Source organism: Anguilla anguilla, chromosome 13 (genome assembly GCF_013347855.1).
Source record: "Anguilla anguilla isolate fAngAng1 chromosome 13, fAngAng1.pri, whole genome shotgun sequence".
Lineage (NCBI taxonomy): Eukaryota > Metazoa > Chordata > Actinopteri > Anguilliformes > Anguillidae > Anguilla > Anguilla anguilla.
In genome coordinates this window covers 16,128,099-16,155,003 of record NC_049213.1, presented here as the reverse complement: position 1 = coordinate 16,155,003, position 26,905 = coordinate 16,128,099, and the positions used below count along the sequence as shown (strand labels likewise).

General features: G+C 47.4%; 1 protein-coding gene across 5 annotated transcripts; it reads right to left on the bottom strand.

Moving 5' to 3' along the window:
• Window positions 1-24: 24 nt before the first annotated feature.
• mtmr14 (myotubularin related protein 14) lies at window positions 25-26,844 on the bottom strand. 5 transcript variants are annotated; one of them, XM_035387851.1, is made up of 20 exons: window positions 24,946-26,844; window positions 24,183-24,331; window positions 22,458-22,566; window positions 20,915-20,990; window positions 19,522-19,560; window positions 18,594-18,654; window positions 17,657-17,779; window positions 16,410-16,483; window positions 15,441-15,511; window positions 15,080-15,154; window positions 14,748-14,814; window positions 13,423-13,508; window positions 12,714-12,790; window positions 11,817-11,853; window positions 11,295-11,365; window positions 10,963-11,021; window positions 8,319-8,454; window positions 7,523-7,705; window positions 5,347-5,505; window positions 25-2,799 (listed from the first exon to the last, which is right to left on the bottom strand). In XM_035387851.1, the coding sequence occupies exons 1-20, from the start codon at window positions 25,075-25,077 to the stop codon at window positions 2,619-2,621; spliced, it is 1,965 nt and encodes a 654-aa protein (XP_035243742.1). In that variant the 5' UTR covers window positions 25,078-26,844; the 3' UTR covers window positions 25-2,618. The 5 variants fall into 5 exon arrangements, with proteins under 5 accessions (XP_035243742.1, XP_035243744.1, XP_035243743.1 ...); XM_035387853.1 differs by lacking the exon at window positions 5,347-5,505; XM_035387852.1 differs by lacking the exon at window positions 19,522-19,560.
• Window positions 26,845-26,905: the final 61 nt, after the last annotated feature.

Sequence of the window (26,905 nt, the reverse complement as noted above, 5' to 3'; positions counted from 1 at the left end):
CAATTAAAACACAATTGTTTTATGTTTACTTTTTAACTTTTATTTTGAATTTTCATCTACAATTCTATTAAGCGTTCTCCACCAACAAACTACTTATCCCTGACAATAGTGAAGAAAATTTTCGATAATCAATAAAATTACGGTACTTAAAAACCATTGACTGTACAAAGGAAAACAAACATGTCACACTTTACACATAACGTTAATATAAGGACGATGAGTGCAACGCAGTTTTTTCAGCATTAAGAGAAAGGGATCATAAAACATTCCATCTTAAAATGCCTTCTTTCACCATTTCGCAAAGCGTTTCTGAGTAATGCTTTTCATTTAAAATATATGCCTTTAAAAGTTTCATTTCAGCGGGGAAACAACATGCAAAATAATTAGTAAAACATGACATCAGTAAGTGCTTTCTGTCCCGTTTCTGTGCAGAAACACAGGCGAGGTGTGCACGCATACATTGGGTTCCTCTCAAGTTTTCTACAGTATTACAGCATCAGACAGTATAACACAAGGAAACCAGTCTTGCGTGGATAGATTTAATTTTCCAAAATGACGCGGTAGCAATATTATCATGAGCACAACCCCGCCCCCTTCTACTGTCTACACAGAAACGAGAATGACGCCAAGACGACTAGCACTAGTTCTGATTAAATGAAGTGAGACCGAAACAATAGTTTACATACGGGAAATGAAACGCAGAATCGGATGTTTGCCTTCGGTTGCGGCCCGCAGAGGTAATGGGCTGGCTATGATGGACCGCGCTCTCATTGGAACAGACAGGTAGCTGACAAGAGACACGGGGCAAGGCGTCTCCTCCATCTCTGCAATGGAGGATACACTCACAAAGAGAGAAGAGCCAAATGTCCAAAACTCAATCGAAAGTAAAGTAATAGACTGTGGAAGTCAATGAGAGAAATCTGCTCGAATGCACTGCCATTCCACCGCGAGTTGTCCAAGACTCCCTTAAGTACTTTGTTCGGCTAATGTAAATGAAAATATTGTGCATGTTAAATATTGCGCAATGGGAGTGAATAAAGTTTTATTTGAAAAAAAAAACAACTTTTAAGAAGAAAAAAAACTGAGAAATCAATGTTGTTGATCTAAAGCCAATGGAAGAGACAACGCGAGCTGAATTAAATTAACCCATTACAGAATCCTTTAAAAACGCCTCTCTGGCCAAAAGCAAAGCAAACCGTTTACATTACAGGAATTGATTCACGGTTTACGATGAATGTCGAAACTCTGAAGTAAATATAGGAAAAAAAACATTGAGAACGAAAACCGAAGTACGCGCGTCATCGGAGGGAATCAAAATCTCAATTCCAACGTCGCTAAAAGGCACAGCAAACGGCGCAGAGGTATGAAAAAGCCGTCAAAAAAAAAAAAAACTCTGACGAAAACCAAGCGTTGCGCTGACTGCTTAATCGGGCTTCGCCTGTAACTTCAGACACCGTGGCATCACAGACCGCCTACGGCGACTGGCAAAATCAGCCTTTAATCCTGAGTGCAGGGCAGCTGGTTTCTACTTCCGAGTGCAAAGAAAACCAACATGAAACAGTCAATAGAAAACCATACAGGGAGAAGTGGCATTTTGACAGGAATCAAACTGGTTAAAACCATTGGCCGACGTCCGTACAGAATTAAAAAAAAAAAAAAACGTTTCAATAAGGCCGTTAGTGGCTGAAAGTACAAATAACTAGACTTAAGCGGGTGAGACGTCCCGCGCTCAACCAGTGGCACCAACCAGGTACTACTGTTTCCACATCTACGGGCATATCACTGAGATTTGTCCTGTTAAAACAGCAACTGACCAAACATAGAAGTGATTCAATACAGATGTGTGCTTGCTACAGCGAGGAAGGCCCTCATTCTAGCTGCGCACCAAAGCCGTTCATAAGTTTAATGCCGTTCGCCTACCTCAAGCTAACCGAGGATCGTATGGTTCGAACGCAGTTCTCCCTCCTTTAGCTTGGTCCATTAGCAGCGTTTTTTCCTTTTTGACCGAACCAAGGAGAGATTCTACGTTCTTTATAAAGGAAGCTCATCAATTAGGAAAAAAAATTATAACTGTAAAAAATTCAAACATTGATCCTGTTTGTTAGCGACTGAGCTGCTTCCCTCGTCTTACTAAGGTTTATTTCACTCTAGACAATTACTTTTTCCCATACAAACCAAAAAATAATTTTAAAAGTGTGATTTTGTTCTAAACATAGCCTTTCCCTTTACAGGCCTTCAGACTGATACACTGACTGACTGTCCCCACCGCTCGAGCCCAAACATACATTTCAGTTTTTTTAAAAAAGGAAAGAAAGTTGGAACAGCGTAAACTTAAAAGAAACTGTCAGTACTACAGTCACATTTGGCATAAAAAAACTGCTAGGAAACTTCGGGCCCTGGGTGATTGGCACTTTGTCGCAGAGCACTTCTGCCGTGCAAGAGCAGTGCGGCTCCTTTCTGGGCACCGCAGTGTCTGCGCGTTGTCCAGAAGGGGGCAGTGTGGGGGGGGGGTGGAGGAGGGGGAGGGGGTGGTGTCGCACTGGGGGGAACCTGGCTCCGCCAGCCGCTGGAAGTTCTGTGATGGAGGGCGCGGAGCGTGGACGGGGGAGGGGGCGAGGTCAGACGATGGCGTTCGTGCCACGGAGGCCCACTCCTCGGGCGAACTGCTCCAGCAGGCCAGAGATGGCGCCAGAGGGGCTGGGCGCGGTGGACTTGAGCCCCACCGTGGAGCTGTAGGCCGCGAGGAACACCTCCCGCACCGCCTCCAGCCGCGCCTGGCGCTCCGACGGCCCGGGACACCTGGGCGGAGAGAGGGGGGGGGGCGTGGTCACTTATAGCGCGTTTATCAGCTGCTCACAGCACACACATATCTCACCCTCAGAGCTGCCCTGAAATGGCCATCATGTGACTCAGTAAAACGGTCGACGCCCACTGTGAGAAACAGAGAAGAGAGTGTAAGCCATGATGCCATTACATCATGGATCTCTCTATGACGTACCCCACTGCAGTGACATTTAGCCATTCCATAAATACAAAGATTATAATACTGGCAGGAATGTCTCAACCGGACAAGGTTTATTATGCCCGACAGCCTAAAATATGTATTAAATAAGTAGTAAAATTGAAATAAATACTCTTAAAACAGGAAATATTTTTTCCCCAATTTTGCTTGGATTCCTTTCCAGTTTGGGAACCTTTTCACTAAAGTAGTCCCCCACTAACCGCACCCATTTAGACTTTTTGGAAGATGAAATGAATGTACAACAGGAGACATAATCAGTCATAACCAATACACTGATTGACTATTACACCTTGAAAGGACTTCAGAGGCTGGTTTGGGTGGTCGATACGTCACTTCCAGTAAACTAAGTGGGGACATTGCTGGTCTCATTTAGTGATCGTTCAATCAGACACTGAGCTTTCACTCTTTGTTGGTTTCTTCCCTGTTTTTCTTCCATCCGGGTGTCTGGGTCACCCCTCTGACGCATCTCGGCGTGTCAGTTACATCCTTTAACTGTTACGACCGGCCCCCACAGCCCGCGCTTCACGTGTGACGCGGGGAAATGACGAGCGCTCGGCCAAAGGGCGTCAATCACGGGACGTCACCGCGAAAGGGCGACGCCCGCGCGCAACCGTGACGACCAGCTACGAGCAAGCTTTCGTTTTTCGGGGGAACTCCTCTGGGCCTCACCCTTGAGCTCCGAGCGCTGAACAGAAAGCGCGGTGCGCTCAGCGAGTCTAGATCCATGTGAGTGTTAAAGGGAGCACCTGCCCCAGGGTGGCAGGCGAGCCCGGCTAAACTGGCCGTCGCCAGCGACTCTTCACCCGAGTGCGGCAGACGGGCGGGGCAGGCGTGCGCTCGGAGAACCTGCGAATTGCTGGCAGCGTCATCCGAGCGCGTTAAACCGGTTTTACATTTTTAAAAAAAACAGAGATTCTGAAACTTGTGGAGATGAAACCCTTCCCAGATCCACTGGTGCCAGTGCGAGCTTGCGCGGGGTAACTGACTGCGTGTGGTCAGGCCTCCCTCCCCTCTCTCCCCTCTTTCCCCTCTCTCCCCTCTCTCCCCTCTCTGCACTTCCTCCAGTAAAGATGGATGGACGTTATTTGTGAGAGCCGGGCTCCTCGCATTGTTCTCCCGCCGCACTCCATTTGGCAGCGTGATGAAGCAGAAATGGAAATCCTTCAAGACTGCTGAGAGGAGGTTAGAGTGAGGGAGAGAGAGAGATGGAGAGAGAGAGAGAGAAAGAGAAAGAGCGAGAGAGAAAGAGGGAGAGGGAGACTTTCAGGGAGAATGACAGGAAGAGAAAGACAGAAAGTGTAAGAGAGCAAGACAGGAAGAGATGAAAAGAAATGAGATGAGAGCAAGAGACAAAGAAAAATACAGCGAGAAAGAGAGACAGAGCGAGAGAAACAGAAAGCAAGTCAGATAAAATGAGACAGTGAGAGCAAAACAGAAAGACCCAGAGACAGAGCGAGAGAGAGAGAGAGAGAGAGAGAGAGGGACAGAGCACGAAAGAGAGAGAGAGAGAGAGGGAGGGAGAGAGAGAGAGAGAGGGAGGGAGGGAATGCCGTTTTTTTCCTTTTTCCCCCACTTTAGCGGCTGTGTGCGAGCCTCCTCCATCTCTCAGTGGAGGCAGGCTAATGAAGCTCACTTCAGCCTTCCGGCAGACAATCCTGTGGCCCTCCAACCGCTCCCATCCGGACCTGTCCCTGCCGCTTAGCGTCCGCGCGTCCGGCCACGAGCGGGGGGCTGCTCAGACCGTCCGTTCACCCCCAGACCCACGCGAACGCCCGACGCCAGGAGACCCCTTCCAGCGCGCCCGCGGCCGAGGGGTACGCTCGCGACCGAGGGGGCTCCCCCGCGGCGCCGACCAACAACGGCCTCGGCAGGGACGGGGGCCCGCGCATCACCACGCCCTAAAAACCGCCCGCCCCCGTCCTGCACGAGTCAAACCTGCGCTCACCGCCAATCGCGATGACATCACTGCCGAGCAGGACGTCACCATAAAAGAAACACACATCATGGCACAACAGCCGCCAAGCCAAATGACACATTACCGTCCTCGGTGTTCCTCAGGCAAATATAACAATGCACCGAATGGATTCCGTCTTTAATCTCAAAGTGCATCACGGTGAAGAGGGAAGATGTGCGGCCCAACCTGGGCAATATCCAGTGGCCATTTTGCACAGGCAACCTTTCTGCAAGTATTCACTCATACACGTGCACTCCACATACGCACAACACACCTTTCTTTCCCAAACACACTAGCCAGGGCGGGCTCGCCCACCCACGGCCCCGCCCTGGCCCCGCCCCCGCCCCACCCCGCCCACTCCCAGACTCACATCCGGCCGTTGTGTCCCTCGTCCTGAAAGCTGAAGGGGAGGGGGGACTCGGCGGGGGGCGGGGCGTGGTCGTGGATGCTGCCACAGCCCGAGACGATCTGCCAGCTGCCGTAATCGGTGGACAGCGAGGAGCCGGAGCGGGCGTACTCCCCCACCGATCTGCAGGGCGAGAGAGATAGAGAGAGAGCAGGGGAGAGAGAGAGAGAGAGAGCAGGGGAGAGAGAGAGAGAGAGATAGAGAGAGAGAGAGAGAGAGAGACAGAGACAGAGAGAGAGGGGGAGAGAGAGCGAGAGAGAATAAGGGGGAGAGAGGGAGGGAGGGAGGGAGGGAGAGAGAAAGGGAGAGATGAAAAGAGAGAGAGGGAAAGATTGAGGGAAAGAGAGAGGGAGAGAGAGAAATCGAGAGTAAGCGAGGGAGAGAGAGTGGGATAGAGAGAGAGAACAGAGAGAAGGAAAGATTGAGGAAAAGAGAAAGCGAGAGAGAGGGAGAGATTTAGAGAGAGAGAGAGAGGCAGAGAGAGAGATAGAAAGCGAGAGAAAGAGAGAGAGAGAAAACATGGAGGGGTGAGGGTGGGGTGGGGAGGGGGGAAATCAGGGCTAAAGTGGGTTGGTGCGCGGGGGGGAGACCAGAGGGGAGGACAGACCAACACTGCTACATCTGCAGCCATAAAAATGGCTTCACATGGACACTATATGACCAAAAGTATCTGGACACCCCTTGGTCTGGGGCTGGGGCTGTTCTTCATGGTTTGGGCTAGGCCTCTTCCTGTGGAGGCAAATCTCAAAGCAATGATGTTCTAAACGATTCTGTGCTTCCAATTTTGTGTCAACAGTTGGACATGGCAAATGTTTCAGGATGACAATGCCCCTGGGCACACAGCGAGATCCATATAAAAATGGTTTTGTCAAGATTGATGTGGAAGAACTTGACTGGCCTGCAGAGCCCTCAACCCCATCCAACACCTTTAGGATCATTTGGAAAACCAACTGCGAGCCAGGCCTAATCACCCAATCAGTACTCACTAATGCTCTTCTGGCTGAATGGAAGCAAACCCCTACAGCAGTGCTCCAACATCTAATATAAAGCCTTCCCAGAAGAGTGGAGGTTGCTATAGCAGCAAAGGGTGGACCAGCTCCACATTAATGCCCATAATTTTGGATGGGATGTCAGGGGTCCACATACTTTTGGTCATGTAGAGTACCGCCCATTTCATCGTATTCCACAAATCAGTTTTTGTGCGCTTTTATTTCCTAATTCAGTCGTTTCGCTGCAACCTCAATACTGCATTTTAGTAGGCATGGTGCGCAACGACCACCTTGGGAGGTGAGGGAGGTGGCATGTTGTTGTGCTGCGACCAACACACAGCTAGTTACAGGTATGTGTTGCCTAGTTGTAATAAAATAATACTAAGTCCGGACCCAGTAATGCCACACTACATTTCCCAACAGTATCAAATCAGTTAGCAGTCAGTGTTGGTCACAAGGTCCCAAAATCCATTTCCCACAACAAAGGCTTTTGCATGTGAAGCCATGGTTAAGGTTAGTCAGAAAGGGCACGTTTCAGAATCAGAATTACACACGTCACACCCCACCCCACAGTCCTCACACACACACACACACACACACACACAATCCAGCTGTCATGCGTTCAGTACCGGGTTTTTGTGCGAATCTTCACGGCGACCGACCGTGTGGTCACCACTGACCACAGACCAAATCGCCCCGAGCGGCAGGAGCAGCAGCCCCGCGAGCGCGGAGCGGACGCAGAACTCAGAACACGGAGCGCGGAACACGCAACACTCACGGCCTCAGCAGCACACCGCCAGCCTAGCGCAGCCGTCACAGCGGTGGGGGCGGAGCCTCCCTTCTCAGGCCACGCCTCTGCTACTCCACCCCCACCTCCCCCTCTCCCCACGACACGTGCGGCAGATGGTCTGAGCAGCCCCCAAAAATCCTCAACCCTCTCCCGACCCCACGCTTCCGTCGGAACGACGCCCCTTGGGCCAGCTTCTCGGCCAATCAGCACAACCGCTGTAGCGCAGCCCCACAGAATGCACACTGGCCTTCGCCCGCAGGCAGGCAGACAGACAGACAGACGGACAGACGGACGGACACAGCGAGCTGAAGCTCTGATAGGGCGCCGAGCGGCGACTCCGCCCATTCCCTCCGGGGCTTACCCTCGGCCGGGCACTGCCAGCGGGCTGCTGCCCGTCCGGGAGAAGCCCTGCTCCGATTGGTTGGAGGAGGAGGAGCTGGAGGACCTGGTTTCGGCGACGGTGATGGGGGGCAGCGGCCGGTCCTCCCCGGGGGGGGCCTTGTTCCACACCACCATCTGCGGAGAGGACGTCCTGGCCTTCCGCCTGCACACAAACGCACACGCGTACATGCCCGATGTGAAGAGGCCCGCTGACCTGAACACGCAACTCACCTGCCTGTTCACTACTGCACTCTCTTTCAGTTTCACCCTCTGTGTTCAGTGTTAATACTGGGAAGATCATATGGAGAAGACCTCACTACGACAAACTTCCTGGAGTGTGTATGTGTGTATATGTGGAGTGTATATCTGTGTGTGTATGTGTGGAGTGTATATCTGTGTGTGTATATCTGTGTGTATATGTGGAGTGTATATCTGTGTGTGTATATCTGTGTGTATATGTGGAGTGTATATCTGTGTGTGTATGTGGAGTGTATATCTGTGTGTGTATGTGGAGTGTATATCTGTGTGTGTATGTGGAGTATATATCTGTGTGTATATATCTGTGTGTGTATGTGGAGTGTATATCTGTGTGTATATGTGGAGTGTATATCTGTGTGTATATGTGGAGTGTATATCTGTGTATATATCTGTGTGTGTATGTGGAGTGTATATCTGTGTGTATATATCTGTGTGTGTATGTGGAGTGTATATCTGTGTGTATATATCTGTGTGTGTATGTGGAGTGTATACATGTGTGTATATATGCAGTCTCTCACCAGGCAGGCAGGCCGGGCGTCCCACCGGACAGCGGATCTGTGGGCTCGCTGGTGAAGCTGCAGGCGGCCACCGTGTCCTCCGTGATCAGCGAGAAGTCGCTGCTCAGGCTGCTCACGCTGCCGCGGTGGATGGGCTCTGCGGACAGAGACGCACAAACCGCTTGGATTCCATCTCAATCGCGCATCGATTACCCGCCGAGCACAAGAGCCGCCGTATCCGCTTTAACCTGCCCGCGGGACAGCGGCTGGAAATTAGCATCGCCGCTAACGCGGATTACTGTGCGCCATCCCTGGCAACCAAATTACATTACAATCACTCACTGTTTGTTATTATCATTAACTTCCATAGTAGGAGAATTGCCTTAATCAGATAAAGATAAGATTATTAGTGTGCATGTACAATGAACGTGATGAACAGTGATAAAGGTAGTGATGACACTGATAATACTCAAGATAGCAAGGATGACAATGGTGATGCCACTGTCAGAGTGTGCAGGGGAGGGCCAGAGCAGGCTTGTGTAGGGATTTTGGTGGCCTTAAACAAGATTGAGCTGGGGGAGCCAATCACAGTTCAGGAAACCGGCGAAAGAACAATAGCATTGAAAAAGCCATTTGCGCCACTGTGAATACTGCAGAATTAAAATGTCTTTCACAAATACAAAAACATGAATTGTGTGGCCCACGGATGGCTGTGGCCCGAAATGACCGCACAGGCCAATAATTCCAGCAGCAGAGTGCTTTTAGCCAATTCATGGGTTGCAGGTTCACATCCAAAGTGAGGCACCGCTGTTGCACCCTTGATTTAAGGTTCTTAACCTGGTTTTCCTCAATATGCAGCTATGCACTGCTAAGCAAATAAAAGTAAACTTAAAAATAACACGGCTGCCAATCGGCTGACTGTGGCTGAGGCTGAGGGGGAGGGCCTGTGTGGGAAATACTCAGCAGGAATATCGGCGATGACTCGCTGTTCACTGCCCGCCAACCCCACCCCCCGAGCCTCCAAAGCCATGATTGGCCAAAACACTCAGGGCTCCACCCACAGCACACGTGCCCAATCCCCACGCACTTCACTATGACAGGCAGGCCCCATGGAAGGCGCTCCCTGTCCATCAGCAAAAAGTCACCTTGTGATTACTTCCTTTAACCCTTTGAAGACTAGGCTTTATGGAATGTTCATTTCCAAATTTTAAGTCAGTGTTCTAGAACGCAATTGCTTTCAATTACCAGTAGTTATTGTTACATCAGCATTAGAATGTTCAGTTTAGAACACTCTAATCACACATTAAACGGTTAAACAGTAACTTTCCATTGAGCTTCTCTTGATAATCGCTGAACTGAGGTTCCTGAACAGAAGGAGAACAAACGCTGGGTTTTCAAACGGAGCGATGAGCAATGTAAAAATCTGAGCGGGGGGGGTTGGGGGGGTCCCATTCCACACCCACAGCGAGAAAAGCCCCCCCACACGCATTCAGGAAGGCCGAGGAGCTTAAAAGCAGCACTGCGGTATTTTCAAAGGCCGCGCGACTCCCTCTCATTTCCCTCCCGAGTCGCGCGGCGGAGCCCGAGGCAGATGGCGGAGCCGCGGACGCGAGGCCCGAATAAATCCGCGGACGCGAAACTGGGGCTGGAGAGGGGAGCGGGCTGCGCTCTGGGGACGTCTCCGCTGGCGACGCGCGCAAAGCGGGACTGGCAGCCGAATCGCGCGAGCCAGCGCGGCAGCAGGCCCACAGACGCGCCCGACTGCGGCCCAGCCAAACTCCATTCTGCCTCCCGCCAACACCGCCGACCGCACACGGGCCGGCAGGGAAGACGGGAAGAAAGCTCTCACAAGACGAGCGCAGCCACTGCGGCGGAGATGCTGATGAGGACCACAATGATGGATGGTGATGACGGTGATGACGGTGGTGACGACAATGGTCGTGACAGTAATAATGATGGTGATGACACTGATCACTGTAATGATGATGGTGGTGGTGATAGTAGTGATAATGGTGGCAAGTGTGTTGTAGCTTCAGTCGCTATCGCTTACACGCACATCAACAACATGTACACTGATTATAGGGAATAATTGGTTTAAGGCTGTATTCCGATTAAGCTTTTACATGAGCTCGTTTTTTTCCCCCCAGAATATCTCTCATATCCGGGTTTGCACGGATTCTCTTAATGATCCATATAAGGTCTGCGGTGCTGACTAATAGCCCACTCTTGCAATTTGATTAACCGTGAAGACCTTCTTCATTTGTCCAAAAATAATTTGTTTCATTAACAACTGAATTACAATTGTATAATATATAACTCATCATTATAAAAACGTTTACATGTGCCAAACATTTACATGTGCATTGCAGACATTTACATGCTCAAATAAATCAAACGATTGAGCAAGTACCCTAAACCTCAGCTTCCAAGTTACTGTACATTTGTCCAAAATGCACAAGAAGAAAAAACCAATATAAAATGTGAACTCTCATCTGTGATCTCATCTAAACTCCCAGAACTGAGTACTGAGCTGACTAACCTAACCTCAGGGTTTCCCATGTGTCACTGAACACCAGTACAGCACAACTGACCTGAACACCAACTCAACATTCTTACTACCTGCAACAATGGTGCATTCTGGGAATGGAAGCGAAGCTCAACTTACTCATCAGACAGAGGTCCTCGACTGTCAACTCACAGTCTTTGAACTGGGAGTTCTTCCGTCTGCATGCCGTGGGTGGGGTGGGGGGGGGTAGGGGGGAACAGAATGAACGTTACTCCGCAACCTCAACAAACACAGAATTAACGATTCATTTGTTTAGTTAAGGATTGTGCAGCTGTAACCGAACACCAAAAATTACACGTAAGAACTACTGTTCTAGAAGACAAATTCAAAGAACCAAAATCTCAGAATGTTCTGGAATGCTTGTGGCTTTCTTGCTGCCGTTAATGAAAGGACAGTTTCCAAAGGCCCCCTTAGAGCGCACGGGTACTCACCTTTGCCTTCTCACAGATGAGAAATTCTCAGAGACTATGTGCTTCAAAAAATTGAAGCAAAAAAAGAAAATCTGCCACAAAGAAAGGACAACAGGGAGGAATTGGAAGAGGAACAGAAAGGGGAAAAATCATTTAGTGAACACTGCCCCCTAGCCTTTGAAAACAGCAGTGCATCTGAAGTGAAATCCCAACACAGAAGTAGCTCAGTAACAGTTTCTGCAGAATCAGCAAAGCAGCGCTACAGTACTACAATAGAAATCCAAGGGTTAAAATAATTGTATTTCTGTTCTCTGCATTATCGGCTATTCATCAAGCAATTAAACTAATTATAACAATCAGGACAACACAGCTGTTTCTAAACAGGGTCAAACTTCGAGGGACACTACGCATGGGTGGATTAGAGGACTGCGTGGAGCGTGCAGCATGGGGCGTGGGGCGTGAGCGTGGGGCGTGAGCATGGGGCGTGGGGCGTGAGCGTGGGGTGTGGGGCGTGGGGCGTGACTAAGGAGCATCACCGCTTACCTCCTCTCCTTTAATGAGGCGATCAGGCAGCATGTGTCTGTGGGGAAAGGAAGGAACACATGACACTGTTAGAAGCGGCCATCTTACTCCTGCACCCGCAAAATGATCAACGTTCCATTACATACAAATTATACATTCGCAAAAATTACATCAGAAACAAACCTGTGGACACCGCAATAAACAGACACATGCACATATAAAAGTGTGTATGAACGCACACACACGTACGTACGTACACACATACACCAAAGAAACCAAATGAGGATGTTCCAGCACACACGGTAGGATGAAAAAGCAATAAAACTCAGTGCCTGTCTGTATTTAATGTTTACTCAAAGTAAAACGCGCTCTTCTGCTGCAGTCGGTCCATATGGCAGATCACACACCGTAAAACTGCGCGCACGCGTGCCTGTGCCTGCGTCTGTGCGCATGCGTGAGCGCAGGCCAGGGCACAGGCGACACAACACAACCCACATAACGAGCCTGCGTTTGAAGTGCATTCACTGATTCTGCGGCATGATGGAGGGTTCGCGAGCGAAAATGACTCGGGCCGCAATCTCTCTTCCCTGGCGGGGGGCCCGGGAGCTGGCGGAGATTGGGGAAAAATAATTACTCCCGCTATCTGCCGGGGCGCGTCCCTGTTTGACGAGTTAAATTTAGAACGGTGCGGAGCGGTAATTACAGGCAGGAACCCTCCAGAGGCGGCTGGCACTCCGCACGGCCCTCTCGCTTCTGCTAAATTTTAACGTTACGATTGCCCGCTCAATTATTTATAACGCCGAGAACAGGCTTCCATGGCAACCCTAATTGCAACGTGTTCAAGTTAAAAATTCACAAATACTTCTTTTTTTAAATCATTTAAGAGAAGAAAAGAACAACCTGGGGGTGAATTCTTACCCGAAGAGGAACCAGTCGTAGGCGATCGTCAGGTAGAGGATTTCAGCAGGCTCCAAGCTGGCATGGACGGCACCGTCCTGTTCACAACACGCAATAAGAAATGCACATGAAACTGACTTTACTCCACAAAGGTTTCTCACAGGTAATAATAATACGATCAGTCAAGTTTCCCCACACTGGAAAGGACCGAGCCCAAACCATGAAAAACAGGGGGTGTTCAGATACGTCCAGATGTGTGTGTGTGTGTGTGTACATATATATATCACATATGATCAATTACTCACGCAGATACACACACACAGTGTGACTAGGTGTATGTGGCTGGGTTTGCTTACGGGAACATGCGTCAGCACACACGCATTCTAATGTGCATGTGTGTGTCTGAGTGCGTAGCTAAGACGCAGGTCTTCAGTGTATTAAGCAGCCCTGCACCGGGCGTTCTGTAAAGCACAGTGACTGCTGAGGAGAGGACAGGGACCTGCAGAAGCCAAGTCTGGGTCAGTGTGGCTGCGATAACGCTGCACAGATGTGTTTAAAGCAACACTCTGGGGCCACCTCACAGCTGCCAGAGAGGAGGGCCAGGAATACTGGGGAGGGGAGGGAGAGGGGGAGAGAGAGAGAGAGAGAGAGAGAGAGAGAGGAAGGAAGGAGAGAGAGAGATAGAGGGAAAGGGGGGGGGGGGGGGGAGAGGGGGAGAGAGACAACTCACCGCCCATAGGGACAGTCTCAAGAGAGAGACGAAGAGGGGTGTCCTGTCCCAGCCGGATATGCAATGAACCAGCAATCCACTCTCATCTACGGCAGAACCCAAAAATAAAAACCACATCACCAAGACTTTCACAGACACAACTGAACTGAATTATCTACACAGCGATTCCCTTTGGTTGCTTTTGATGCTTCGGTTCTTGCCTTTAACAAAACACAAATGGTACTGACAAGAGGGCATAACTCAAGAAAAAAAAGGCTAAATAAATGAACAAACTCCAAGATACATATAAAATATGAATCAAAAGGGGGCAGTGATCACATCAAGGCGCTAGCGTGGCTGGGTTTGTGTGTGACACGACCGGCAGACCCCAGCCTGCGTTCATCCAGCCAGGGACTTGCAGTCTCTCCCGTCGGCTTTGCAACCGGTTTCGTCATCCGCGTCACCCCTCCCTGCTACCCCACCGAGGGGGCGCGTACCGGGGGAGGGAGGGGGGGGGGAGGGAAACAGATCAAACGGCAAGGCTTGTTTAGATCCCTCACAAAAAAAAGAGGAAATGTTCTAAAGGGCTCCGGAAGGTTGCTCATAAATGAGCAGCGATCAGGGCCGCTGGGACGCTCGGCGAAACGCTGCTCCAATTAGCGCCGCCCGTCCGAGACGCTAGCCGGGATTTCCGCACTGAACCCGCTGGACGTTCCACTGGCCCTGCCCCCGACTCCCCAGGGAGTGCACCTGGACTCCACTGCGGCTACAAACGAGGGTCACAGAAAGGCCACGTGCAGCACTGTGTGCAACTGTACGGAAACTGCGGCTCACAGCCAATTATAACCTGTACTCTCCACGATTAGAAAGCGCATGTTAGCACTGTGTGTAACTGTACGGAAACTGTGGCTCGCAGCCAATTATAACCTGTACTCTCCACAATTAGAAAGCGTATGTTAGTACTGTGTGCCTGGAAGCAGTGGTTCCCAAACTGCGGGTCGACCCACTGGGTGGGTTGTGAGGTACATGGGGGGGGGGGGGGTAGTTATTTTGGTACATAACATGCTTATCATAGACATCCACCCAAATTAAACATTACGCTCGTAAAATGCACACCCCTAGTTACAATATTTGTGCAGTTGTTTTTGACACATTAAATGCACATTAAATTCTACATTGGAACGTGTTTTAGGGTCATATACAATGCATTCTGTTAGTAAGCAGGTCCTGGGCAGGTACTGTAAATGACCTTGGAGGATAAGCTCTCCTGAACACTGTAACAGTGACCCTGGCTGAGGCTCTTCAGAGTGTGAGAGAGAGCAGAGCAGTACAGGGAGACTTCTCACCGTCACTGTTGATGATGTGAAGGAGCAGCTTCAGGTAGTTCTGCGTCTGTTGGACCAGGTCCCAAGACTGAGGAGAGAGGAGGAGGGAGGGAGAGCGCGTTACACACTACGACAGACGCCGCTCCGCACGCACGTGCGCTGGAGCCGGCTAACCGCTCGAGCAGAAAACGAGCGCAGCGACAGAGTCTGCCACGTGGAGACCGTGCAGTACTGTTCCTGGCCAGAGGGTGTCATTGTAAGACAGTAGTGTTCCAAGTAGCTCTTGGGCTCTGCAATGTGGTGAGAAAATACTTTTTTTTTTTTTTTAAAAGAAAGAAATCACATTTACGTACCTGATATTCACTCCAGTCTATGTTCAAGTTCTTGGTAAAGGAAGCAGGGATTGTCAAAGGGGCATCCACAAAGTCCTGAAGATAGAGGAACAGCAGTTTAAATTACAGGAAATCGTTTGGAAGACCAAATGATTTCCTGCAGTTGGTCATTCCTTCTGAATGACCAACTGCGACGACAAACCATGAAACTAACAGCACAACAAACAACATTTCTAAAGAAATAAAATAAAAAAATAAAAAAAGCATTACTATGTTTATGAAACGCTTATGCCAATTGCTTAGGTTGAGAGGAATGTTGCGAACGATCACTGCGATCTCTGGAGTGTGTGAGAAGGTGTGCTTGAGGCATTTATGGGAATACCTGGTTCCAGTTGAAGACCAGCCCCTCCGCTGTGTAGTCTCTATCTTTGTAATCCTTAAAAAATTCACAGCCTGAAAGGAAAAGCAGCGGATCGATAAAAACAGCCTTCCAAAACGTGTGACCAGCAATGAAAACATTACCACTACCCTTCAGCAAACCCTGTGTAACTAGTCCCTGAGGGCAGGGCCTCCCGAACGGGGGCCAAAAAAAGAACAAATACATATGCATTTTCCATTTTAACACATTTACACTATTACACATATTTCATACTTTCAGACAAAACAGACCATGCCTGGTTTCCACATCCTTGGCAATGTTATGATCGTTCATCATTCATCACGCATTTGTATAGTGCTAAATGGCTAAACGTCTAGTGTACATCCACAATGCAATGACATCACAACTTTGACATGCTTCCATGTACTAGTGCGATTAAAGCGTTTCGGAACACCTTCCTTTGGGACTGGCAACACCCACCGAAATGACCTCAGCTTCTTAGAAGCCATGCCCAGATGCTTACTGGACCACAGAACGCAATGGTCAGATTGCTGCTGGTAGACTGCCAGACAACCCCTTGGCTTAAACCATTTAAAAGAAACCATTTAAAGAAGCACTTCTTTAGAAATAATGACATCACCATCTAGTAGTACCTCCCCTCTCTTCCTCCCTTACTACAGGAGGTTGCAGTTGGTAACAAAAGTCCCTGGTACGTTTACAGTTTATGAATATTCATATTTGTGAAGACTCGTGCCACAAGAGAGAGTCTGTTGCCGGTGGGCAGTCTCCTTGGTCAAACCGCTTCACAGATATCAAAAAGACTCATCCATTTGGAATATTTTGAACTTGAACTTTAGACACAGTACTCTATATGTTGAGAATGCAAAGCTCACAATCTTGTTGGCCTATAAAGCCTGCGGCTGCATTCCTGACAGTGACAGAGGGACAGAGGGACGACGTGCGGGCGTTTACCTGGATAAGGCACGGAGAGCAGGGTGAAGTCCGCATAGCGCTGGGCCTTGTCCACCTTCTCAGAGGAAGTGACACTGGGACAAAAGCACAGCAAACAACAACATGAGTGGATGTCATGCAAATTCTGTAACGAAACAAGCAGCTTCAAGTCCCAGCTGCTCATTGGTGAGTATTAAACATTTGAGCCATGGGCTTAGTCCTGGAGTGCAAAGGTGATCATCATTACTGTACATATCAATCAAAGCTTTAGCTTGATGTTAGATACTAAGTCTGACAATATGGTGTTTCAATGCTAGCTAGCAAGCCTCGTAGGACTTACACACAAAGTAATCTAAATAAATTTGAAGCCTGAGAAACTTGTTCACCAAGGGGTACACCATTCAGTTATATTCTCCAAATACTAATAATTTTCCTGTAATCATTTTCTTCCACACCTTAGTTAACTAGCCAGCTATCTAACAGGTGATAACTACCAGTTAAAACTACAAGTTAAAATTCTGCAAACCTTTTCTTTTATATCATAGTTAACAGGTTTGCGAGCTAGCTATAACAGAAAAATATTCAGCACAATGAAAGAAAACAAAGAACAGTCATTGTAGCAGAATCTGTCATTGCAATACAGCAGGTCTTACAGGTTCCGCTTCTTAAAACAAACAGGTTTGCCCTACTGTCAGTTAAACAACATTTGTTTCTTGGGTGCCCCCCCCCCCCCCCTTTTCTCCCCAGTTTGGAATGCCCAATCTCATCAACGCTCACTGCCGGAACATCTGCTGTTCAAGAAAGAGCAGACAAGCGTCTGAAGCAAGGCTCACTAAAGAGCGATGAGATGCTGGCCCAGGCCAACTCAACCCTGGTCAATGCTACTGCTTATTATGCGTCGCGATGCGGGTCTACTGGCCACAGTGGGCACGGGCGCAGCCAGGACTGCATCCCAGATCATCCAGGCACGAGATCGGCGCCATAACCGGATGAGCCACCCAAGCGGCCAGTTACACCATGAGAACTACGGATCATTTCTCCCTCCACAGCAACCATCGAGGAACGGGCCGAAAATAAATGACTCCTGGGTTGCAATGGCAAAAAATCAAGTTGTCGGCATCAGAAATAGAGCTTACAATTTCACCCACTTCAGATGTGACCCCAGCATCTTTTCACCCTTCCCACAAAAATATGCGAACGGACATTATGAATCCGTGGCAACCCTACAGAGGCAAGGAAGGTTACTGAAGCGCGAATTCAATGCTCACTTCAGGCCAAACTTGACCTTCTTGTTCTCCACCATGAGGTCGCAGATGTAACGCACGGAGAGGTAGCGTAGCAGCTTGATGTCCAGGCCCCGCACCTTGTCAAACAGCTGGGAGTCCCCATTCCTGCATGGGAGAAACGGCCTTTCCGATTGGTCAGAAAGTGACGGCAAATTTGAAGAACGGTACCAGGATGTAAACAGGAACCGTAAACTAAGCAGACCTTCGAGGGTAGCAAACATGAGCAAGACAACAGTATCTAAATATGCCTATGGGCTCAGAGCTGGAACACTCCCAATGATGAGTCAGCTAAAAACAGCACACACAAGGCAGACGCTAACACACAAACACACCAATGAGGCCAGATCAGGAACCGCCACACAAGTCCAAAAACAGTAAATATGATGAATATTACAGTACTTAAAATGTATGACAAAAATTCATAGGCCCAAAGCAAAAATCCTAAAATGCTAACAACTTTGAGTAAGGTATGGAGGTGGTTTCCAATACGAGTGAGATTTCTAGATTCAGGGTTCCAACATTTATGGATGCCATAAATCAAGAACTTTGAGTCATTTAAAGGACTTGTTCCTCCAAACTGAATGACCCATAAAAACAACTGGCCATGTCACAAGTGGTTAAGACTATCATAAACGCAATATGAAAGTGGCTCAATATCCATAAAAATCAATGCCCTACCAGGATCAGCTCTATTAATCCCAATCCCCCGAGACACCCCCCCCAACACCATTTTCTACAGAATGTGGATTCTGACAGAGGATTCATTTCTATAGATATAAATAACATTTAAAAAATGAGATAAAATGAAGGATAGGAATATTTGCATATTCTTGTTGTCAATTTAGTTTTTTCTCAGCTTTGGCAGACTCTGTGCGTTTTCTTAATGAGCATGGGGGGCCCTGTGTGTTTTCTTCCTCACCGCACTGCGCTGTCCTCCTCCGGAACCTCCTCGGATTCCGCCACGGTGTCGTCAGCGCCCCCTGGGGAGAGAAAGCGGAACGTCATCAGGACCCCCGTGCAGTAAAAGGGTGCCTCTCTGCAGCCTGCGCCCACTAACCGCGGAATGCCCCGCGCTGCGCCCCTCCTCCGTGCCCGCGCCCACGGCTCACGGGACACGCCTCCTCGCGCTAACCCGCGGCTAAAAGAAGAAAAGCGCAGCGCTGGTGAGGAAATCGCTCACCAGCGTAGCAGCCGAGCAGGAACACGACTGGCTGAGGAACACTGGGCTGAGTCAAGGCAGGCCTTCTACAAACCTCAGAGGCAGAAAATGAAGAAGGGAAAAATCTCATTTAAAAAAAAGGGGGAACAAGAAACTAGAGCCAGCAGACTAATACTATAACTGGCTGGAAGACTGACTGATTCCAAGAATAAACACTTTTGTCCTTTTTGTCTGCAAACAGTAAGAAAACTACTAGTATGTGCACTAGCTAGCAACCAATAATGAGTTCAGAATTTCAAGGTTTTGTAGAAGGCGGAGGGAGAAGTGAACAGAAACAGGGCAAGGGGCCCAGGGCCAAAACAACGCTAGCCAGAACCACACATTTCACCTGGCTTTAACTTTCACCATATCTTTCTGAACCTTGTACAACAGCAGACAAACAGAAAGATTAGGAGAAAGCGGTGGAATCAAAGTGCTACAAAGTGCTTCTACAACAAAGAAATGAACCTCTAAGTGTGAAACCACTGTTCAGTATGACAGATTTCCATTCAGTGACCCAGGGTTTTCTCTTGAGTTTTGAAACTGCCAGGGTGTTATGGGGGAAACAGGACCCTTGTAACCACCCCCCCCACCTGTGAAAAGTTTGGTGCACACTCCCATATCTGCCCTAAATACCCCTCATGCTTACCCCTGTTCTTCCGAAGCTTCTTGATCCTGTTGTGCTGGACTGATAAACAGACATCATGTAACACTAAGTTACTAGCTGGCTCATATTACACACTGCTGAATTTTGTACATAATATATAATAACTGAAACCACTTGAGTCTGATAACCGGAGACACTTTTTCGTTGCAACACTAGGGCGAATGAGTATCCTTCAGCTGTAATTATTTCACCTCCGTGCTCACTGCCGCTCTTCTGCCGACCCTTGACCCTTCGGACACTGCGCACTGCAAGGCTGGTAAACAGAGCATTACGCAACCAGCATAAAGTCCTCATCCGAAAACCATTAGCGCCAATGCATGCGCTCATTTCTGCTGAGAGATATTATTAGCGGTAATTGATAAGGTCGATCTCAAGCAGAAAGGCTGCTACTCGGCCTCATCTCTGATGTCATACAGACACTCGCCCTGCGTGGTCGTCCTTCATCCCCACTCTAGCGGCGTTGCTGAAAAAGGAGGCATTTCAGCAGCCGCTGGCTTTTCCGTTGTTTTATCTTCAATATTTTACAACAGGCATTACTACTTTTAACAAAGGGTAAACAAGGGATGCTCACTGTCTTGACAACTACTGTATGGGTTAAGCATGTCCCATGTGTTAAAGAAGTTCCTGCTGTCCTCCGTTCGACCAAAGTGGGTCTGCGGAAATAACAAGGACTCTGAGGAATACTTGTTGGGCTCGAAGGTTGCTTTCTGCGAGAATAACATCTTAAAACCTAAAAAGAAATGTTTCTTGGAAACTTAAGTGGGTAAAACATGCTCAAAGTTCACAGCGGACTTTCCATGCTGGACCAGAGGGCTGTTATTCTTCATACGAGCCGACTTATCTAATCTCCTAAAGCAAAACCCACAGAGCGAGCGCAGAGCATTTGCCTGCGCAGACTGATTGAAGAGGCCAGCGATGCGTGGCAAGGTTGGGGGCTGGGGTGGGGGTGTGGGGGGAGGGGTGCGCAGGTGGGGACGGCCCTCTGTCAGATGCTTCCCGTTTTGTTTGTTAGACCGCGCAGATCTAATCCGTGTCCTAGCTTCGGAAGCTGGGAAGGAAACGCATCTCGACACCGAACAGCTAAACAACTTGGGGGCTGAACCTATACCAGTGATTTTTAACAAGACCTACATTCATAACTTACAACTGTTTATCTTACAAAGGAAAGCCCAGCCGACTACAACATGGAGACCTGTCACGTTTTCACGTTACTAACATGTTGCGTAATGGTCCGTCTGTACCCTGTTTGTCTTAGCCCATTAGACTGTGCTATGCAGCCAGTGATAACCCTAATCTTGTAAATGCCTGGTTACTGTTTTATCTGTCCGAGTGACGCACTGGTGGCTCACCACCCCTGGGCGTCTGAGCGACTGACCTGAGAAGATGTAGTTGTAGCCAGTGCGTCCGTACAGCTCCCCCCAGCCAGCGAGGGTGGAGGACCGGCAGATGTGCTGAGGACAGGAAAACCACTCTAGTTTAAAAAAAGACTCTATAACCACACTGCTCTCCACACACGCTATAAATGAGCATGAATGAGACACACGTGCACACGTGCACACACACACACACACACGTTAATAGTTAAGCAGACATAAAATATTCCAAAAATAAAACATTTTTCATTGTTAAAATAAAAAGTTCAACATTTCCTTCTACATCAGGTCCTTGGATCACTGAACCAAAATCATGGAAATGTAGCATTTCTTATGAACTTATCTCAACCATGAAGCAATAATACATTCTTATGCAACTGGGAGTGCAGTACTATCAGCACAACCACTCAAATCTAGCTGTGCGGTGTTGAGTACTATGGTGTTGCTGGGGAGGTCATGCGTTTCTCCTTGAAGCGAAGTTGTTTTGGCGGCAGGGGGGTGAGGGGGAATCTGAGTGCCAAAATTCATGACTCCAAGTCAAGAGTTCAAGCGGTCAACGCTATCAAAATGGGTCAAGGATTACATGCTTTCAAAGTCTATATTTTCAATCGTTTGCTACTGCACCACTATTGAGCCAACTGGCACCATAATGTCAGAACCTGTGCTTGACCTGGTCCTCTACAAACATGCTGAGTAGTTCATTTTTGAGCATGCTGGTGAATTTTAATAAATAAATAATTACCATTACTACTGCTAATACAACTAGCCTAATAATAATAGAAATAATAAGCGCCCTGTTGGTCCCAAAAAAAAAACTCAACCAGAATATAAAAGGGTAGGGTTTGTATATTTGGGTTTGTAGAGGGTTTAACCTTCGGTATGCACTCAGTTCATCGCTTTGGATAAGTGTCTGTAAAATAAATGTAATGTAATGTAAAGTAAATCATTAGCTAGACTGACAATTTGTACAAAATCACAAAATATCTGCCTTGCCCGCTTATCACATACAGCTACAGTGACAGAGCTCCAAGTCAGTTGATGCAAAAGCGGAGCATCTGATTGACAGAAGGTGCAAAGGAAAGCCCTGTATCAGAAGCAGCCTGCAGTGCAAATGGTGAGTGTGCCCTGTGGGGTGCTGAACCACTGGAGGTTTCTGCGGGCACCAGGCCCGGCTCTAGCCTTTGTGCCGCCCTTCGTGAGGGTGAGGGACAAGGGGCACCAACTATCATAAACTCAAAGCTTTTTTTTTAACCTCCTTTATTTGTTGTACCTCCATATGGATGGTGCCCTAGGCGATTGTTTATATGTCCAGAACCATCCATGGCGGGCACCTGCATTTGAACTGCATGAGTGCTTAAGGGCACAGACTCTGACAAGGACAGTATCTTGCACTGCAGTGAGAACACGCAGCAGGATGGAGATAGAACCCTGCAGTATTGAGATAGAACCCTACAGCGTGGAGAGAGAACCCTGCAGCATAAAGAGAGAACGCTGCAGTGAGGAGAGAGCCCTTCAGTTCTGCAGGGCAGGACAGCGCTCGCTCACCTTGCCGCAGTACAGGATGACGGGACAGACGAATCTGCCCCTACACCGAGCCATCTTGCTGCGGTTCACCAGGTCCTGCAGCTTCCCGATCTGCACCGTACTCTCGAACCTGGCAAGGGGACGGGATGGGTTACCTCACAATTCACCAGATTACTCCTCCAAAAAATACTCATTACCCACCAGGGAGGAACTTTCTTGCTCGACTCTTGCCACTCTAAGGTCCTACAACAGAGGACCTTACTGGCCTGGACAAATGCAACACTACCCAAATCTAACTAAACTTACGGTACCACCAAGTACCACTCTAAATTCCTAAGCCTTGCAGCAGGGCCCCTCTGTCTCCAGGCCACGGACCTCCCAAGGACAACAACAAGTTTGAAATATAGTCTATGAGTGTATCTATGCATGTGCGTGCTCTTCTCTCTGTCTTTTTATGCCTTTCTAGAAACCCAAACTAGGAGGCTTGGCCTTTCACCTCGTTCTCCCCCCCCCCCTCCATCCTGAACTGGACGTCCTGGCCTTCCACCCTGTTCTCCCTCTGCCATCCTGATAAAGGAGGAACCGGCTATGATGCCATGCTGCCCAGGACTCTGAATGCAACTGATAGATCAAAGAGTAAACAATTATTTCTGATTTAAAAGCCTGTTTAGTGGTGCCTATGTAGTATCTCATGTTAGTCAGGGCATAGCCAATCGTGCACCTTGTTATTTGAATGGACACAGCCAATCATTTCCTTTGTTGAATCTTACTTTATGCTTTACTGTTAAGACACTTTTTGCTAATAAAAGCAGGGACTGCTTTTATCCACCTTGTTGTGTGTAGGTCCCGGACTCTTTCTGCAGAAATAAATCCTATTTCTTATACGATACACCTTGTCGTGCCTGGTTATTCAACGGAGAGAATTTGCCCAACACTATGAATACTGCTGCGACAGCATGTACTTCAATCTGTCAACAGCTTTCAAAAAAAATGTTACCAATGATAAAGGGTAATAATGTAGCTATTTGTCTACCTCACAACCGTAACATTAGTATCCATACATAACTGGAGCTCAACTCTGGACGACACTTAAAGGATGATGTGTCACTACTGCACAATGAGACTGTAATAACCAGACGATAGAAACCCTCCATCCCCGAATGACAGCTTCCTGGAGCACACTACAGCCAATCACGCCACCTCTGCAAGACACCCTCAAGCTGGTTCATCACTTGTCACTATGTAGAGCAGTGGTTTCCAGCCCTGGTCCTGGAGAGGTACAGGGTCTGCTTGTTTTTGTTTTCACCTTAAAATCAGCACCCAGTTGAGACCCAAGACACCAGGTGAGTTGAGTTAACTGTGTAATCAACTGCTCTAATTGATTCATGAAGTGCAGAGTCACCATGAAAACCAGCAACCTGTAGCTCTCCAGGACCAGGGTTGGAGACCACTGATGTAGAGCATACAATCAATCAATCACCTTTAATGACCACACGACCGAGGTTTCAGTACAGCATGGTGGTAAGCTCAATACATACGGCACATTCAACAGAACTTCAATCTCATGATTAACACTATCCGAAGTCTGCTCCAAAATATTTCTTACATTTCAATTGCGGTCATTAAAGAAAATACCTAAATCAAGACAACACAAACTGCCTCAGCTTTGACGTTCATTATAGCATTGACCAAGATTTGATTATGAAGCAAGATTTGTAATAATTCAGAATTCGAAGTTTACGCTACCTGTATTTATTATGATCTGTGCTCTCATACTCCAAGAACACAATCTGCCTGGGATAGTGCCCGCAGATTTCGCCATTGGTATTATGGATAACACTGTACTTGTAGTCTCTTCCAAACAGCTCCAAACAACGCTTTTCTATCCTCTCCACCTAAAAGCAAATATACGGGGAGAAAAACAAGACTGACGTGAAAGATTTATTGTGCCACAAAACGTCACACTCTTACAACAGCCTGACACATGAGATGCCAACAAGAAATGGGGGGGGGCTAAGACATCAGTAACATTTCATTATTTGAATACATTTTAAATAATAATAATAATAATAACAACAATAATAATAATAATAATAATAACAATAAAGTGCTTCAATGACAACGCAAGAATTCCAGGGTTGGGTTAAAGGATCGGCTAACTTAACCTAACTAACTAAATTTACAATTTCTACAGCGTTAAGCTAAACTGAGTTAATATTAGCCTTATTTGGCAAACGGCGCAATGAATTCTGTTAAAACTAGCCAACTGGTTCACAGTAATTTACTGTACAGTGATCTAGTTATTCATGCTAGTACAAGTTGGCTACATCAGCTAGAAAGAAATCTTTATTTTGCAACCGTCGTTAGTTTAGATAACTTTGCTAACTAAAGTTAGTTGTATCCGAATAACAACTGCAAACAACCCAATTCAGTAATGACAGCAAAGCACATGCCTACCCAGTGCCAGCACAGCGGTGAAGTTAGGTTAAACAATGCACGCTCGGCTTACCCTAGGAGTGACTTCCTTTGCTCTGTATTGAGTCCTCGAAAACAAATCTATCAGATCCGCAATTTCCTCGCTCCTTCTGCTCGAGATCCCGGAGGCATTCAGGCTGCCCGACGCGGAGGGTGACGCGGCCATCACTGTACGGGCCGCGGTGGCCTCTATACGGACTCGCCCTCCCTCAAATACCGCAGCACCTTGGGTTTGGGAAGACCCACCAGGCCATCCCTTCCCAGCCAGTTTCTTCCTTACCGCCCGCTTGAGGGGGCCGGAGCCGGGTATCCGTCCCGAATTCAGGGCAACGGAAAGTTTGTCGCCAGTTAGCCAACCACTGCCAGCCTAGGCAGATTCAATTAATCAGCTAACTAACTAATTAGCTAAGATAGCTAGGCATAACAAACCCAAAACTAAACAGGCTGATGTTAACGGTACGCTATCAGAAATGTTTGCTTGACGAGCTACCTAACCAACAAGCCAATATAAATCTGATATCCACAAGTTTGAGTTAGCTTTTCACGTGCTTGTTAAAGTACGGACAACCGTACAACTCAAACGGAACAGTTCCAGCCCGCATCGATTCGATGTTCTGATGTTAAACTGTATCTGAAACGCAGAATTCCAAGCCCACCAAATACAAGAATTCGATGCTGCCTGCTAGCTAGCCGTGCCCGGAGAAGTGACTCAGGAAAAGTCGAGGACTGCCGGCCTGGTCACGTTTTTCAATGTCATGCCTTTATATTACTTCGCCTTTCGCCGAAAAAATAGTAAGACAAGGCTTTGCAGCCTAAAATACTATTCCACAGCATGAACTGATTAAAAAAAATTCCAATGTTCTTTGTCAAATGTACAACGCTAGCTGCTTGATTGTGTTGCTAGGCTAGACCAGACGTGGAACAAGTGGTAAACAGGAAATTCAAATAGACATGTGACAAACACCGCCTCTCAAAAAAATATATGCCTGTATCATCTTAAGAACTTCCTGAAGTGACGTAGCTCTGGTGGTACCTCCGTGCCAAAACTGCATGAATTACAACACAGACTTGCCTCACGGACGTTCTCTTGTTAAATCTGTTCCTTAGTGTGAAACATCTGTTAATCTACCAATAAACCTCTGAGTCCATGTGGACACATTGTTGCTAAATGCCTTTCAAGAGATCTGTACCAAAGATTAAAATTATCCCCAAATACAAAACTTCAAAATCAGTGACTTGAACTTTGATCAAAGCTTTCAAGGCAATCACATTGTTAAAATACCCTGTCTAACATACTGTAGATCATTCAGATAAAACACTGACTTGGTCAGAGTTTTAAAGGTCTCTAAATCCCATGCAAAAACATAGTTCGTTCCACATGAATAATGGGGATATCTTGGGAAATTAAAGAAATTGTGAAATCATTGGGGACCAAATATCTGCAAACAACAACAACAAAAAGTTAATTAAATGCCTCAGAACACTGTTTTGTGGAGTCCAGTCCAAATTCAGTTTTAGAACTGTAAGTGTGTTGTATTGGCCAGGGCTTGATAAAATAGGCTTTATTGCCAATTCAAGTTTATTTAATGTTTATATTACTCATAACAGCTTTGAAAAATAAATGTTGATCAGCAATTCAGATGATCAATATTTAACTGATGACACTATGAAGATAATAGCAGTTTAATCCTTTTTTGATACTTTTCCTCATATTTCAGAACATAAATCATAAGCATGCAGCACATTGCTGAAAAACATTTTTTGTCAAAAAACTGGCCTTAAATAGAAGTAACTGTTGCTTTGTATTTTCAAGTATTGCACATGTCTCAGATTTCAATTCAAATGTAACGTTTTGAAAATAAAGCTTGATTTATTGAAAGCAGAGTAAGTTCACAGGACCCAAAACATATTTGGCTAAAGAACAAACTGATTCCAAAATCAGAATCAAAATCAGAATCAGAATCGTATTTTATTGCCAAGTACATTTACACATA